This window comes from Nesoenas mayeri, assembly GCF_963082525.1.
Source record: "Nesoenas mayeri genome assembly, chromosome: 4".
NCBI classification, from domain to species: Eukaryota; Metazoa; Chordata; class Aves; order Columbiformes; family Columbidae; genus Nesoenas; species Nesoenas mayeri.
Window position 1 is genome coordinate 7,915,129 of NC_137540.1, and position 15,584 is coordinate 7,930,712.

At 53.1% G+C, this 15,584-nt stretch overlaps 1 protein-coding gene across 3 annotated transcripts; it reads right to left on the reverse strand.

Moving 5' to 3' along the window:
* Positions 1-3,599: 3,599 nt before the first annotated feature.
* Positions 3,600-14,450, reverse strand: PITX2 (paired like homeodomain 2; the record flags this gene model as incomplete). 3 transcript variants are annotated; one of them, XM_080343570.1, is made up of 5 exons in its annotated part: positions 3,600-4,163; positions 5,820-6,025; positions 6,798-7,058; positions 14,086-14,215; positions 14,397-14,450. In XM_080343570.1, the coding sequence occupies 5 exons, from the start codon at positions 14,448-14,450 to the stop codon at positions 3,600-3,602; spliced, it is 1,215 nt and encodes a 404-aa protein (XP_080199696.1). The 3 variants fall into 3 exon arrangements, with proteins under 3 accessions (XP_080199696.1, XP_080199697.1, XP_080199698.1); XM_080343571.1 differs by lacking the exon at positions 14,086-14,215 and having other exon boundaries at positions 14,405-14,450; XM_080343572.1 differs by lacking the exons at positions 6,798-7,058; positions 14,086-14,215 and having other exon boundaries at positions 14,405-14,450.
* Positions 14,451-15,584: the final 1,134 nt, after the last annotated feature.

Here is a 15,584-nt window from a genome sequence, read left to right on the forward strand (position 1 = left end):
ACGCACTCGTACATGAAAACAATGCAAAGAGAGGACAGAGGGAAGCGCACAGAAAATAACCCAAAGGAGATATATCGATATTTACGTTTAATTTTGACCTTTGCAGCCGCGCCGATCCGACTGACAGGGCCCTGCGCACGCCGCCGGGGTTCAAAGTGCGGGAAGGCACCGTCCGAAAACAAAAGAACGGAGCCGAGCAGAGACACGGCCCCGGGGCGCCGGCCGACGGGGAAAAGGGGCCCCGCGCTCCCCGGGTGGAAGGGACCCGCTCCCGGTGCCGCAGCCTCGGGGTAGGCGGGGGCTGCGCGGACCGGGCCCGGGAGGGTAGTGGATTGGGATGTGGATTAGGATGTGGATTGGGAAGCAGACGGCGCTGCCCGCTCGCATGCCCGGTGCTGGGGGCCGCACTGCAAGCCGTCCGGAGAGGCCTTCCCCAGGGCCGGGGCGCGGAGGGTGCGAGCCCGTTGTTTAACCTCTCTTCCCCCCCGCCTCCCGCTTCTCTAAATAGATATTCTGCAAATTCCCCATTTCGTTGTGGCTTTTTTTTCACCCTCTGTGCGGCCTCCATTGTTCCAGGTTCCCACTGCCACCGCCGATAAGGGGAAGGAAAGCATCCAAAAAAAAAAAAAAAAAGAAAAAAAAGAAAAAACACGACCCAAGATTTTGATTTACGACCTAATCAAAACATTATATCTTTGGTCAAGTGGCGCAGAAAAATGATGACCCTCAAGGCTTCAGCTAGGGGGAGAAAGAGAAATTCAGATTACACTCGGAGTGATTTATGTCCTCTCTGAGCGGTCACGTTGATTTTTCATCGTTTGAGCCATTACATAGTAGAGTGGAAAACTCTAATCCAATTCTTTTTTTTTTTTTTTTGGCCGGAAACGGTATATATTATTCTTCTAAACGTATATGCCTATATGTACAATGTATATATAATATATATTCTTTCTCCACGCACACACATATACTAAATATATACACCGACATATATATATTTGAGAAGACTATAAATAACCAATGCCACCGAGAAGAAACAAGAGCCGAAAAGAGCGTATAAAATACCGTGCCGATACCCGCAGCGACCCGTTCGCTGATTTCCAAGCCCGTCCCGCCAAGAGGGTTGGGGCAGAAAAGCGCTCGCATTTCTCCGTCTTCCCCGACACCCGAGGGGGTCTCCCGGCCTCCAGCCCCTCACAGGCGTCGCCCCCAGACCTTCCGCCCACAGCCCAGTGAGGAGGAAGAGGAGAAGGAGGAGGAAGGGGACACTTTTGGAAGTCCCTGGCACTCACCCGGGTGAGGTGTTGACACGGTGCGGAAAAACCAAGGGGAGAGGCGTTGGGTCGGGGCGGCGGCGAGGCCGGGCACGCCGAGGCGGGTAGAGGGGGGCCGTCCGCCTCCCCCCGGCCCCAAGCACAGAGGGTCTATCTCTCCACGGACCCCCTAGCAACAACACACAGAGAAAAAAGAACACTTAAAAAAAAAAAAAAGAAAAAAATAAAAAAGAAAATAAAAAAGAAATAAAATAAAAATTCGATGAGGAAAAGGGGGTAAAAACGTCAATAAAAAGGGGGGGTTGAAGGGGAAGTAAGGGCTATGGTTTGCCCAAAATGGGAACATGAGAGGTGCCCCCCCTTTTGGGTGGGGGAATCATTTTGTCCGTGGGAAAGCATAGGGCGCCAATTTCTCCCCTCTCCCCTCTTCTCTGCTCCTCTCCCTGTCTAACCCTGTGGGGGGAACACCCCCATCCGCGGTGTCCGCCGGGGAAAGCCGGGAGTGGAAGAAAGCTCCGAGAGCGCTCCATTTGCGCGCCGGCGGAGCTCTCGCACACCCCTAGGCTCCCTCTGCGGCTCCTCCCGGCCCTACAAAAACGTGCAAGGAGCGCGGAAAGGCCCCCGCGCACCTCGCTGGCGATCGCTCCTGCGGAATTTCTTCGTACATCGGTATCCCCGTCGGGCGCCGGGTCCTGCCGTCCCCTTCCCCCCCCCACCAGCCCCTCCTTGCCCGCCCGGGGTGTGAGGCGATGGGAGGGCCGAACAGCAATTCATCTTGATTTGTTTCAATTTTGTCCGGCAATGGCAAAGTTATAATCCTGTATAATTTCACGAACAAGCAGGTTGAGAATGAATGGGTCGATATTATTTAAAACAAAACACGGGAGAGCACGACCTTTCCCTTCAACGACGTGTTGCAGCACGAAGTCGCAGGAAACTCGGGGCTAACCTCTCACCCCCCGCGCTCCGCGGGGTTGCGGTTATTTGGGCTGTTCTTTGTTTCTCTTCATGTCTGAAAGGGGGATTTGGAAATAGAAATGTAATATTACATGAAGGATCTCCCCGCTGAAGGGAGAAGGTGAACGCAGGGAGCGGCAAAGGGGACAGATTATTTTGAACAGGAGCAGTTTGTTTGCAAACTGACTGTTCTTTTCCTTCCACCCCCCCCCCCCTCACCTTTTTTTTTTCCCCTCGCCACTTTCTCTTCTTTAATGTAATAAAAGCTTCCTTCACAGCAGGAGAAATTTATGCCTGAGATACAGCAACTTTGTGGCTGGTAATTCTCGAGGCTAACGATGTCAAATAATCCATTTTCTCTGGGCTACGCAGGGGAATAAAGGGATCCTGCTGCACGGAAGGCAGCATGTCCAAGCTCTGCGTTTCTCTAGCATGCAACGCTAGCGAAAGAGATTTTCTTTTTTTACGTGAAAAAAATGCCGGCATTTATTTGTATTGCAATAAAAAGTACTGCCCTGTGTTTCCAGACAACGAGATTTAGTGTCAACGATCAGTCAATCACTGCGGACCAGTTACCGCTGCGCAGCTTGGCTTAGTAAATAAAAATCCAGACAAAGCTGTATGCTGTATATTTTACTCCCATGAAATAAAACACATTTTTTTCACGTTTGCTGAAAAGTAAAACAATAATATTGTACGAAATGATATACACAGGGCATGTTTTACATTGCAATATCAGAAACATCATTGCATCCACCAGAGGTACTATTCTAAAACTGATATTCACACAATGGGTTTTTTTTTTTTAATAATTATATGTTAGAAACATACAGTGTCGCATTTAGTATATACATTCCCTTGCTCGCAAGCGAAAAAATCCTAATCGCTTCTGTGTAACATGCTTTATTTTAAAGCCTAACCTTTTAAAAACACTGTTGTGATATTACTAACAACTGCTTTTATAAAATTAATTTGACATTTCGATATATATACATCCTTTCAGTCATTTTTATGTTAACAATGCTAAACTTAAAAAATAACAAGCTTATAGGAACATTAAAATGTCATATCATATCCAGTCAAACATTTGTCCATATATATATATATATATATATGTCCTTGTAATTGTTGAAATACTCTTAGTGAAAGAAAGATCTCATACTCTGTAGGAGGTCCTTTGAAAACAAAGGAACTATCTTATTTCAGTGGTTTCCTCTTTTTTTCCTCTCTCTCTCTTTTCCTTTCTCTCTGCCTCTGATTTTTCCTCCTTTCTCTTTCTGTCTAGTGCCCATTACTTTCTAGCGCAATTCTCAGTCTCTGCGGGAGATGGGGGTGGGATCCCCATGCAGTGTTTCCTACTGGGGTGTCTCACACGGGTCTGTCCACCGCATACTGGCAAGCGCTCAGGTTGGAAGCGGGGTTCTGCACGCTGGCATAGCCAAAACTGGAGTGCTGCTTGGCTTTAAGTCTCAGACTCGCCAAGCTCGAGTTACATGTGTCCCTATAAACATACGGAGGTGTTGGAGGAGCATAAGGACAGGCTGGCGTTGGCACTGCAGAATTCAGGGAGGGATTGCTCAAGTTGTTCAAGTTATTCAGGCTGTTGAGGCTGGAGCCAGGGACCCCGGTGACTGCAGAAGGTACCATGCTTGAAGACATACTCATGGAGGAGATGGAGTTTGGAGGGGAGAACATGCTCTGAGAAGACAGAGGGTTGACATTCATGGAGTTGAAGAAAGGAAAGCTTTTGGTGGAGAGGGAAGCGGAGGTCAGGCCCTTAGCTGCCCAGTTGTTGTACGAGTAGCCGGGGTACATATCATCGTAGGGCTGCATGAGGCCGTTAAACTGTGGACCGAAGCCGTTTTTGCAAAGCTCGGCTTGCTGGTTCCTTTCTCTCTTTCTCCATTTGGCTCTGCGGTTCTTGAACCAAACCTTCAAAAACGGGAGGAGAGAGAGAGAGATGCGAGACGCGAGTTAGTCAGGAACCGCCACTGCAGCCCTTTGCAACCTCTCGGGGCAACAAACTAACGTGCCCATATACACATACATTTATAAACGTGTACGTACATACATATACATATACATATATATGTTTGCCTCCTTCCCTCCGGAGCCCTGCGCTGGGCCGAGGCAGCTATGTGCTGCCGAGACCGCGGAGCATCCCACGGGCCCTGGTGCCGCCGAGTTTAGCGTGGCAGATCCGTGATCGCTCCATTCCCCTCCCGACCTCCCTCCGGCATAATTTGCGATGTTCTAATTCGCACCATCAAGGCCAAAGCTTCTTTTTATTTTTTTTTATTTTTTTTTCATTTCCGCTAGTTTCTCTCTCTTTTTCCCCTCCTTCCTTGGCTTATTCCGCGCAGAAGCCCTTCAGGGAAAATACAATAGTGCAAAAGAAAGGGCAAAACGCCTGGAAACCCGCGGAATTTTAAGGCGATGTTTCCTATTACGGGAAAGGAGGGGGAAACCAGCAACTAATAAATCCTTGCTTCGGTTTGTTAAAGCTACAAGTTCCTCTTGCGCGAAAGCTTCTAGAGTCGAAAATCACTTTCTAAACAAACTTGTTCGACTGCTCTTTGGCGAAGAAAAAAGGAAAAATAAAGAAATTGCTGTTTAACAACGTGCTAAATGAGATCTAAGGGACCTTTCCCGCAGACAATGGGGCAAACGAGCCCTTTCCCAATCCACATCTGGGTGTTTGACCCGTCGGGCAGCCGCCAGCAGCAGCCTTCCCATGTGTATTCGAGCCGCCCTGGGGTGTTTGCAGGAACTCCTCCGGCACAGCCGGGCAGGGGCCTCCCAGGCACTACAGGGACGGGCCCCAACTGGCTGCACCGCGCCGCCCGAAGCCAAACCCCCCCGCAAAAGCTGTGCCGAGACCAACACCGCTTCGTGCTCCGGCGGGGCACCAACCGCTGCCGGGACCCGCTCCCCGGCCCCTCTAGCTGCCGACCCAATTCTCACTGCATCGTTTTCTTCAAGCGATCACAGGGAGTGGATTTATGTGGGATTTCCGAAAATCGAGGGTTTCGGCCCTTTTGGATTGTTTTTTTTTAATCCAGCGCGGTGTTTGCGCGCCAGTGGGGTCCGGCCTCGGTGTCTGTGCAGCTCCGTGACGGTCCCATAAATCTCAGAAGGGGGTAAAGGGCGGAGAGAGACGCTCGTCAAATTGGGAAACCAAAAGAAAGAGAAAATGCAAGGAAGGGCACGTCGGGAGTGCCTCGCTGTGAAGTAAAAGCCCTTGTGTATTTTACAGCTTTTTCTCATTAGAGGCAGCGCAGGTTGCAGCCTGTTCCAAGTTGCTTTCTTGGCTAATGTTTTCATTAGCGTTTCGATCAAAAGGAGCAGGACGCATTGCACGGTGAGGCCGAAACGTGCAGCAAACCATATTCCAGGGAGAGAGACAGAGATCCCAATCTGTCTCGCTTTGACAGAAATGTCCTGCTCTGCCCTGCTTTTGTGCGAAGGCTCTGAAGTCTACATACAAACCGAAATCGAAAGCAGCTGCAAACATTTCAGCCCTCTTCCCCTTTCCCCCTCCTTCCCGATCCCCGCTGCTCGGAGCCGGTGTGTCGTGTTGGGACTTACCCGAACCCTGGCCTCGGTGAGGTTGGTCCAGACGGCGATCTCCTCCCGGGTGGACATGTCCGGGTAGCGATTCCGCTGGAAAGTGGCCTCCAGCTCCTGCAGCTGCTGGCTGGTGAAATGAGTCCGCTGCCGCCGCTGCCTCTTCTTCTTGGAGGGATCCTCAGGCCCCGCATCTTCGTTCTTGCTCTGCTGGCTCTTATCTTTCTCTGTAAGGGGAGGAAACAAAAAACAACAAGGAGGAAAACGGGGGCGCCTCAGCCTCCGAAGGCTCCTCTCCAGCGGCTGGGGAAGGGCTTGTCCCCAGCACGTTAGGCTGCGCCTAACGCGTCTCGGCGGTGTAATGATTAACCCGCCCGGCCTCCCGCCGCTGCTGTCCCTCCGGCACCCACGGACGGGTTCCTCCTGGAGAAACAGCCACCGCCGGGGGAGCGGGACGGAGCCGCCTCTCCGCCGGTCTGTATGCAAGATTTTCGCCTATCGATACATGCGGGTTTTTCGTCTATCTGTATCCATATTGTTCTCCCATCTGTATACATGTAATCCGTAATATTTGCCCATCTATACCCGTCCTATTTGCCTTCCTGTATCGTGCTATTGCTCTGCCTGTCTCCGTATTATTCGCGCATCTGTATCCACACCATTCGCCCATATATATCCATATTATTTTTCCATCTATGCCCATATTATTCGTCGAACTGTATCCATATTATTCGCCCATCTGTATTCTTGCTATTCGCCATCGCTGTACATGCTGTTCGCCTATCCTTACACACGTCGTTATCTTTTATACGCCGGCACACATACACCGCATGCGAAAAAAAACACGAAACGGGTCTCGCTCGGGTGCGAAGCGATCCCGTGCAGAGAGGGGCAGCGGCGGCGGAGCGCGGGACTGCCGAGGTCGCCGACTGGGCCAGTGCAGGGCAGGGTGGCGGGGTGCCCGGTGGGCACGGGTCCCTGCCTCTCGCCCCCTCTTACCTGCGGCCTCGGGGCTGGAGGTATCGGAGATGGTGTGCACCTCCAGCCGGTGCTTGGCAGACTCCAGAGAGGAGCGCGCCTGCCCCGGCGCCAGCGCCGTCGCCATGGCCAGCGCAGGCTGGTGGTGGTGGCAAGATGATGAAGAAGAGGAGGAGGAAGGTGAGGAGGAGCACAGCTTATTCCCGGCTCCCAGGCGCTCCAGGCTTAACGGGTCCTTCATGCAGTTCATCGGCAAAAGGACGCCAAAGTCTACGTGCACGCCTGGGGGGTCGGTAGGAGGAGGTGTGCGTGTGTCTGTAGGTGTCGGTACGTGTAGGAGGGTCGGCGCCGCACCCTCTGAGCGGCCACGGAGCGGCCCCGCGGCTCCAGGGGTCAGGGCTGCTGGGCGGGGAGCCGCTGCGGGGCCGGTGGTGCTCGGTTAGCGCCCGGGCGGCACGGCGAGCCCAGGAGCCCCCGCCGCCCGGGGGGCGCGGCGGCAGCTGTGGCGGCGACAGGCGAGCGGGCGAGTCTGGTCCTGCAAAAGCCGTCACGGCGACACGGCTGCTCCCCGGCCGGCGGCCCCCGGCCCGCCGCGGGGGTCCCCGTGGCGGGGGCGGCGACGAGCGGTGGCGCTCCGCGGGACGCTCCTCTCCGCTGCCCGCGCATGGGCCCGCACCGCACCGCGGCCGGCCCCGCACCGCATCAGCTCAGCCGCTTCCCTCTTGGCCTGACATCTTAAACCGGCGGCGGCCTTCCCCGCGCCGGCACGTCACCCGCCTCCGCCCCGCCCCGCCCTCGCTCCGCCCCTCCGCCGCGCCCCGCACCGCCCAGACCCACGCCGCCCCCTGCGCTCGCCCTGCAACCGACGCATCCGCCCCCCGAAACCTTGCGTTTTCTACCCGGTTTGCCCTGCGGACGGTACCGGTGCCCAGAGAGCCCGGCTTCCTCCGGCCGGCACACGGGACACCCCGTCGGGGCGGCTCCGGGTACGCCCGGTCCGCGCCCCTCCGCCCTGGCGGACCTGCAGGGGTGAGGAGTGGAAAGCTCGGCACCGACACAGGGGCAACAAGGAGGAAGAAGGCAAGGAAGCTCCAGCCCCGATTTCCTCGTTATGGATGAGGCAAAAAATAAACGGGAGGGGTGTGCGACCGGTTAGACGGCGGATCTTTGACTGATAACAGCAACAGTAGCAGAAACAGCTACAAAAACGACAGCTAAACACGAACAACAAGAATAACCACCCCCTTGCGATACAGCTAAGGAACGCTTCATATCACACTCAAAGGAGTAAGGGGGAGCGTGTACATCCCGGCCCCCGAGCACTTGCAATCCCCGCGCTCGCCCACTGTCTTGCCTGCCTGCGCCTGCACCGAAGGCGGACAAAACGGGAGAAAAATCCTCTCGCTGGCACTGCCATTCCCGTCCACTCTTTGCAGCTGAGTTCCCAGCAACAAGCCTCCAAGGAAGTTTTCCACCCCAGTTTTACACCTAATTAGCGCGGTTATCCGCAGAGATCGTTCCCCTCTCTCTGGGGAGACCCTCACGGACTCTCCTGCTTCCCGGCGCGGCGCCCAGAGCAGTCTCCCGAACCTGCGCCCACGAAAGCCGTTTGCAGTTTGGCCAAGCCCCGCACCGGGCTGGTCTCCGGCACACAAATCTCTCACTCAGGATCTCTCGACCAAACCCTTCTCGAGGTTTGAGGGGGCAGGATATGACCCTTCAGCCCCGGGCATGGGCGGTAGAATGGTGGGTTGCGCTGTCCTGCCGTCCCCTTCTTATAGCGCAGAGCACAGGCTGCTGTGGACGCGGGTCTCGCAGGACGAAGGAGGAGCGGGGCTGTTTCTAGTGGATCTAATACGGGGCCATGTTGCCCTGCCGTGTTGTTTGGGACACCTGGGGTCAGAGGACCCTGTCCCCGAGCCCTCCCCTCGGGGGACCCGGGGAATCACTCCCTGCCGAGACGCCACTGCCCCCGGGGACCTGTGACTCTGTTAGGGATGGGAAGCCGGAGGTAGCCCAGGCGCGGAAAATGCAGGTTGCGTCTCTATCTGCAGTTTCCCTGCATGGTCACGGGCATCGAAAAGTTACTGAAAGCTTCCCTTGATGTGGGCCTCCACACCCACTTGTCAGCGCCCAAAGTTTTCTGTATCCTGTCGCTTCCCCCACGTCCCCCCCTCGCCTCGCCACCCGCAAGGGTCCTTCTTAATCTCTGATGCTCGTTGGAGATGCGTATCATTCCTCGGAATCTTACTAATCGCTAAATTATACATATTACTTTCGTACCCTGTTAGTAAAGAAGGTTAAATTAATTTACATTCTGCTCATTATCTGGTGTTTAAATGACGTGTTTTTATCCCTGAGATTTGGCAAAGAATCTCTTTCCTCAGACCCCACAGCGTTTCGACGGAGACAATGCTCTTACATTTGTAGTGGATTTTAATCTGATAAGACTCTAATTTGCTTAAGTCTTTTAAATAGAGGGTTTAAAATGATTCTAGCCGTTTTCTTATTGAATTTCCTCTAATTCCCCCAAGATCATAAAGTATATGTGTAAAGTAAATATTTCCTCCCTTTGCACCGGCAGCAGATGACCTATAACTAAGTCAACATGAATCCAGCTCCATTCTGCACAATTTGTTTACCAATCATATCCCCGTTTCTTCTTAACCTCTCGCTAGCTCCGCAGTTCTGCACCCAGAAATCCCATCTCCCCCCTGCAGCCTTTCCCTACGACAGGACCTCGCCAAGGCCGCAGAGCCTCGGCCTCGCTGCAAGGTGCCCTGGGAGGGGGCGCTGCCCTTCTCCAGCCCCCATGCCGGGGTTGTACCCGGCCCGCAAACCCCTGGGGAGGTGGAGCCGGAGGAAGATGAGATACGGTGACGTCTCGCATTTTATTTTCATTTAATAGAGCAATACAGCCCGCTCGCAGATGAGCCTTTATCCCCCTTCCTATTTCTTTTCCTTCATTTGTTTTTAGTTAGTTTGGGAAAATGCTGGTTTCTTCCGTCGAGATTTGGAACGAAAATTCCCTCCCGGCTGCGCGGCGCAGAGCACTTTTTAAGCGCTTTATGCGCTTGCAGGTGCCGTGCCCACCGTGGCCCCCTCTGTCCCGGGACACTCGGCGGAGACGGGCGGGTCCCAGCCCGGGAACGGGGACAAAAGGGGCAGGGTCGGTCACTATACCGCCCTCCCACACCTTCCCCAGCGTCAATCCCAGCGGACTCGGTGGCCGTCCCCGAGTCCCCAAAAGTGGAGCACAGCAGCGGCCCAGCCCCCTGCAGCCCAGAGGGAGAGGGTGCCGGCATTTCCTTACATGCCTTTGATTAAAACTCCCCCACCCTGGGCGGGAGGGGAGCTACCACGCAGCATTAGTTGTCATGGTGACCATAAATCACGTAAATCCAAAAATACCCACCTATAATCTGAGATGAAGCTTTTATTTCCCGAGTGAAATAATATTTTAAAAGCTGTCAGCCAACCGAAAAAACAACCTAATTGTAGTCACCCAAGTAATATATTAGCGGTAAAGATTTCAATTAAAATGTCAAAAGTGTGTGGGTTTGTTTTTTTTTTTCCTGATGGAAGCTCCCATCGCTTTCAGGTTCGGGTCCCGGCCTCATAACCCGCGTACGATCTGTCCGCGCCATCTACGCAGGCTTGCCACCTCTCCCTCCCCCCCCAAAAAGCCCCACAACATTTTGGGGGAATTCCCCCTTTTCCCCCGGTGCTGCAGGGCTTGCAGGGGATGCGCCCAGGTGGGCTGTGAAAAATGGGGATTTGGAGCTACTCCCCATTCCGCTCCACCTTCTGCATTTCCTTTTAATTTTTGATTTATTTTTTTCTTTTTCAAAGGGTGTTTTTCAGCCTCTCCCTCCCAAGGTCCCCGGTGCGGGAGGCGGGCTGGCTGGGAGAGGGGTGGGAGCTGAGCGGCTCGGCTGGGGGTACCTGGGGGGTGGCCAGACCTACTGCGCGTATTTATTTTCCCACTTTTCCTTTATCTCCTTACGGGTTCATGGTTTCTAGGCGTAATACTCTCCTAAACGGGTAAATTGGTTCTTATGTAGAGTCTCCAGCTAGTCCTGTTGTCTTTTACCTTTGGCTTGTTGTCTTTCGCCTATCTCGGATTACCGGGTATTCTCCTCGATGAAGAGCCATTAATTACCCATTCAGTCAATATTAGGAAGACTACAGAGCTTTTTACATAGGATTAAGAAGACATCAGATTGTTCCGTTAGTATATTCCTACTCACGAATAAGCTTTCGTTATACATTTAGTTTTCCCTGGAGTGTAGCTAACAACTGCTGCATATATTATTCTCAGACGAGGAAGTGTGTGTGTGGGGGGGAGAAGGCGGAATTATATGTCCAAAGCGCAATAAATTTATTTTAATTTGCGTTTGGCGAGGGCTGCGGAAAGGGGCGCGCAACTTCCGCGGCTCCGTACAGGGGCAGCTCAGGGGCCGAGTGAGCTCCGCCCCGGCCTAGGGGAGAGCCCGGCTCCATCGTCCGGGTCACAGCTCCGGGGACAAATTTGGCCACGTTATGTAGCGAGGACAGTGCCGCTCCGGCTCCGCCTCGCCCCCCCCCCGCGCTCACTCCCTCCCGCAGGGGCGGAGGCTGCGCGTCCACCTCTTCGCTGGGCTCAAAAAAGGCGGCGGGGACCTTGTCTTTGCAGGCTGCCGGGTCTTCGGTTTATCTGCACGGAACGCTGAATCAGCGTTGGGCTTTTGTTTTCGTAAAAGAGATATTAAGTTATGGAATATTCAAAACAAATAATATTAAGAAAAAAAACCTTTTTTTTTTTCTTTCGTTGAAACAATCAGTTTGTGATGCTGAATGATGGTATGAGGCGGAATGTAGTTTCAACATTTTATGTTGGAGGCTGCTGTTTCAGCAATACCCAGATTATCGATTACAGGAAAGGATTCCTTAAGTAGAAGTCACTCAGCTAACGAATTTTATAGATTATGTATACACGCATTTACACACAAAAGAATTGAATAAACCCGCCAGTAACTATTTACTCGTGCTGCGGGGCTGCCGAACCTTCTGCTGAAATGTTCCTAATTTCGCGGGACCCAGCAACAATTTTCCCGTCTCTGCGGGTAAACATGACAGACGCCGGGCTACGTTTGACACTCTGGTCTGCAATAATATTTTCATACTTTCCCGTTTTCCTTCCCCCGGCGTGGCCATGGACCCGTTTCTTTTGGAATCTTTCTCTCTCCCGGTGCCCCTTTTCCCGCGGGAACCCACCACACCCGTGTCGTTTTGGAGGGTCTCCTACTGAATTTCGTTTCCTCCTTTCACAGAAGCATCGATTTGATCAAAACACTGGCTTTTTTTTACTACTATTACCAATCCTTCTAGTTAGTGATTATTCTCCCTGTGCCCACCGACGGTAACTAACTGGCGAAATTACACAACCGCCCTCGTAATTCCCGAAACTGAACTCTGGCACACGGGGTGCCAAATAACCCCCGCTCCGCTTCCCCGCCTCTCATCCAGCCCGCCCCAAGGACCAGACATTTGGCGAGGTAATTCCCATAAAGCACGAAGTCCTAACGGTCAGATAAAGCAAAAAATCAACGAGCACCGCACGACTAAAAGCAAATGCAAGCCAAACCCCAACAAAACCCGCCCGAATCAAGAGAAAACACCCGTGATTTCTATGATGTGCAGCAAGTCGCCCGAACAGCTCAGGGTGCTTCAGGACTTGCCATTATCTGTCTCACAGAAACATGGGCTGGGGCTGTTCGCAGGGATCATCCTCACATCTGCTGCGCTATTTCCGCATCCGCGGTCGTTCCGCGCTTCCCTTTCCCGTAGAAGGGAAGGTTTTAATGGTCAGGCAACAGCGCGTTACTTCTGCTCAGACTTATATTTTAATTAATGGCATTAAAGGTGTTTAGATAGCAATTTCCCCTGCAGCCCGACGGGTAAAAACCAGACCGGCTGATACGGTAACAAGGCAGGAAATTTTGCGTGTACTACAATAATCCGGGTTCATAATTGATGGTTAAGAAAATAACCATTTGTTTCTCTGCAGAGGAAGTAAAAGTTACCGTGTCAGGGAGCATATGTGGATATTACTTTTATAAATACTTAGCCGAATAAAGCTGGCGTGGAAGGGCTCATAAATTTATTATATCAGAAAGGTCCCCACTTTCCCATTAGATCGTGCAAAGGGCTTTGATTAAGACCACCTGTTCGTCGGGAGGAAAAGGCAGGGAAGGGTAAAAAGGCCTTTCTTATTTGCAAACCATATATAAAGCGATGTCACCCTTCCTTTCCACATTATTTAACACTTATTACTGGCCGAGAAAAAAAGTGCCAGACCTTGGTAAAGCCTATTTGTGCACAATTTAATATCATGTATGTTTCCAGGATTAAAAATTATCGGCTTGTAATACCTTCGCATTTGGAATTACCCCGGATTTTGCCCGCTAACCTTCCTTTAGCCTAAGCGTTTATTCTTCTAGGAGTTTTGATGACCAGCTAGCAAACCCTGCTTAAAGTCTCTGGGGGAGGGTGGACTCAGGATGGGGACGTGGCTCCTCCTGAAATCACTGGATGTTATTTGAGAAATAGCGAGCTGTTTGGCCAAACAGGGTTAATACAGTACTCTTACGAGGAAGTGTTTAACCACGAGACCAGGAATACGTGCATTATTAATTCACTCTAGTTTCCTGTATTATTAATTCAGGTTAATATATTTTATTTAAACAAAATTACGTTTATCTTGGATTAAACAGTCTCTCGAAATACAGAGCGCTTGTTTTCTTCTTTGTAATGTGTTTGCATTGCTGTTTTTCTTTACCACCTCTCGGGCTCGCCTACCAGACACCCTGAAACGGGCAGGGGAAGAGAAGGCAGGACCTTGCCCTGCCTGCAGACGGGGCGCTGAGGGGTGCCTGCCTGTGGGGGCAGGAGAGGGCTGGCGGCTTGTTTACGGGCAGAGGGGGGACAAAAAATAGAAAATAAAAATAAATCCCAGCGCGACGCTGCGAGTATCTGAAAGGCGCGCTGACAGCGATGCTTTATTTGGGGCGGGGACCGGCTGGCGGCGGGTGTTAGTGCTCGCCTGCAGCCGCGGGGCTGCCAGTGCACCCTCTTTCCCCTCCCCCGCGGCCGCGCATCTTCAGGCGCAAGAGTCGCCCGGGCGCAAAGCCGCGTCGCGCTACGCAACCGGCGGGCAGCAGAGGGCGCCCTGGCGCCGCGCAGCCGGGCCCGGCGCAGGGCTGCTATACGTCTGTCCGCCTGTCCGGCAGCGAGGCCCGCGGAGCAGCGCGGAGGGGCCGCCGCTGACCAGTGGAGCTGGGGGGCAGCGGCCCGAAGAGCTGGGTGCCGGCGGGCTCCTTGCGGCCCTCCGGCGCCCCGCTGAGCTCCCCCTTTTTGATGTCCGCCTTCTTGGAGAAAAGACACTCGACGGCGGTGGACTATAACCCTGGGGACGGGGACACGGAGTTGGGGGGGGGACAAGGGAGAGGCGGTCAGGGCCCGCTGCTGCGCACACCCCCCACAGAGGCAGCGCCGCTTCCCGGAGGCTGCCTCCCCTGGCCCCGCACCCGCGCACCGCACGGCATAGGGGTCGCGGTGCCTCCGGCACGGCGGGAGGTTTCTCTTACCTAGCTGAACACAGGCGGAGACAAGTTTGCGGCAGTTGGACTCCATTACCCGTTACCTACAAAAGATGAAGGCACAGGAGTTTTAAAGCAATTATTTTGGGAGTGAAAAATAAATGCCAAAAAGTAACGCAGTCGCCCTGGGAGACATGTCGCAGAGATGCTGGCGGGACCCTCACCTTTTCCTAGGGACGTCTGCACGATACCCTTTCTCCTCACCTCAAACTCGGGTCCTACCCGAGTCACACCACGGGATGGACGCAAACCCCGTGGTGATTTCCCAGCCCGTCGCACCGCTCGGCCTCCCTTCACCTCTAGTTATTTCGGGACATGGAGGGGAGTCCCCGAACCTCGAGGCCGTGGTCTGCCCCGGGACATCCCGTCTCAGGGGTGCTGTGGGGCAATGGGTACCGACAGGGGCCCCCTGAGCGGCGGGAGATGCGCGGCCGCGGCTGCGCCCGCCGAGGCCCCGTTTCACGGCTGCGCCTTCGCGCTCCCCGGCCGCCGTCGTCGCCTCCCCGGGCCTGAGTGGTTGGACAGTAAAATCACGGGATTAGTGCCTGATTGAGATGTCTGTTCGTGAGATATTACAAAATTCATTATCACAGCTCTCTACTAACTCGATATGAAGTAACACAGATGGGATTTTATTAGTCCAGGCTTCAAATGTTTACTTATGATAATTTCGGGGGAAATTTGCATGTCACCATCATTTCGGTAATCTTTTTTTTTTCTTCTCTTCGCCTCTTTTTTTAATGTCTGAATCGGGCGCATTATTAGCTGGTGCTTAGAAATGCGGCAGCCAAGAGCCGAAGCACGTTTGGGATGAGCGGCTCCTGCCGCGGTGGCCGCTGTGTGGGGCCCCGCCGGCTCCGGCCCCGCCGCCCTCCCTCGGACGGGCAAGATGGGAGGAGGGGAAAAAGAGGAGGAAAGGGATAATAATAATAATAATAATAATAATAATAATAATAATAATAATAATAATAATAATAGGCAAGGTGCGATTATCGGGACTCCTCCAGGTCTTGTTGTGACTCGGCCGTTTCTATTCAAAGCCGAAGGAGGCCAAGGAGCAACTCTGCTTCCCCTCACAAGTCAGGCCTAGCACACAAGCTGTGCCTAAATTAATGGAGAAGGCTATTAAGAGAACCTTAATTCTTCGCCGATGGTCTTTAAATCTGGA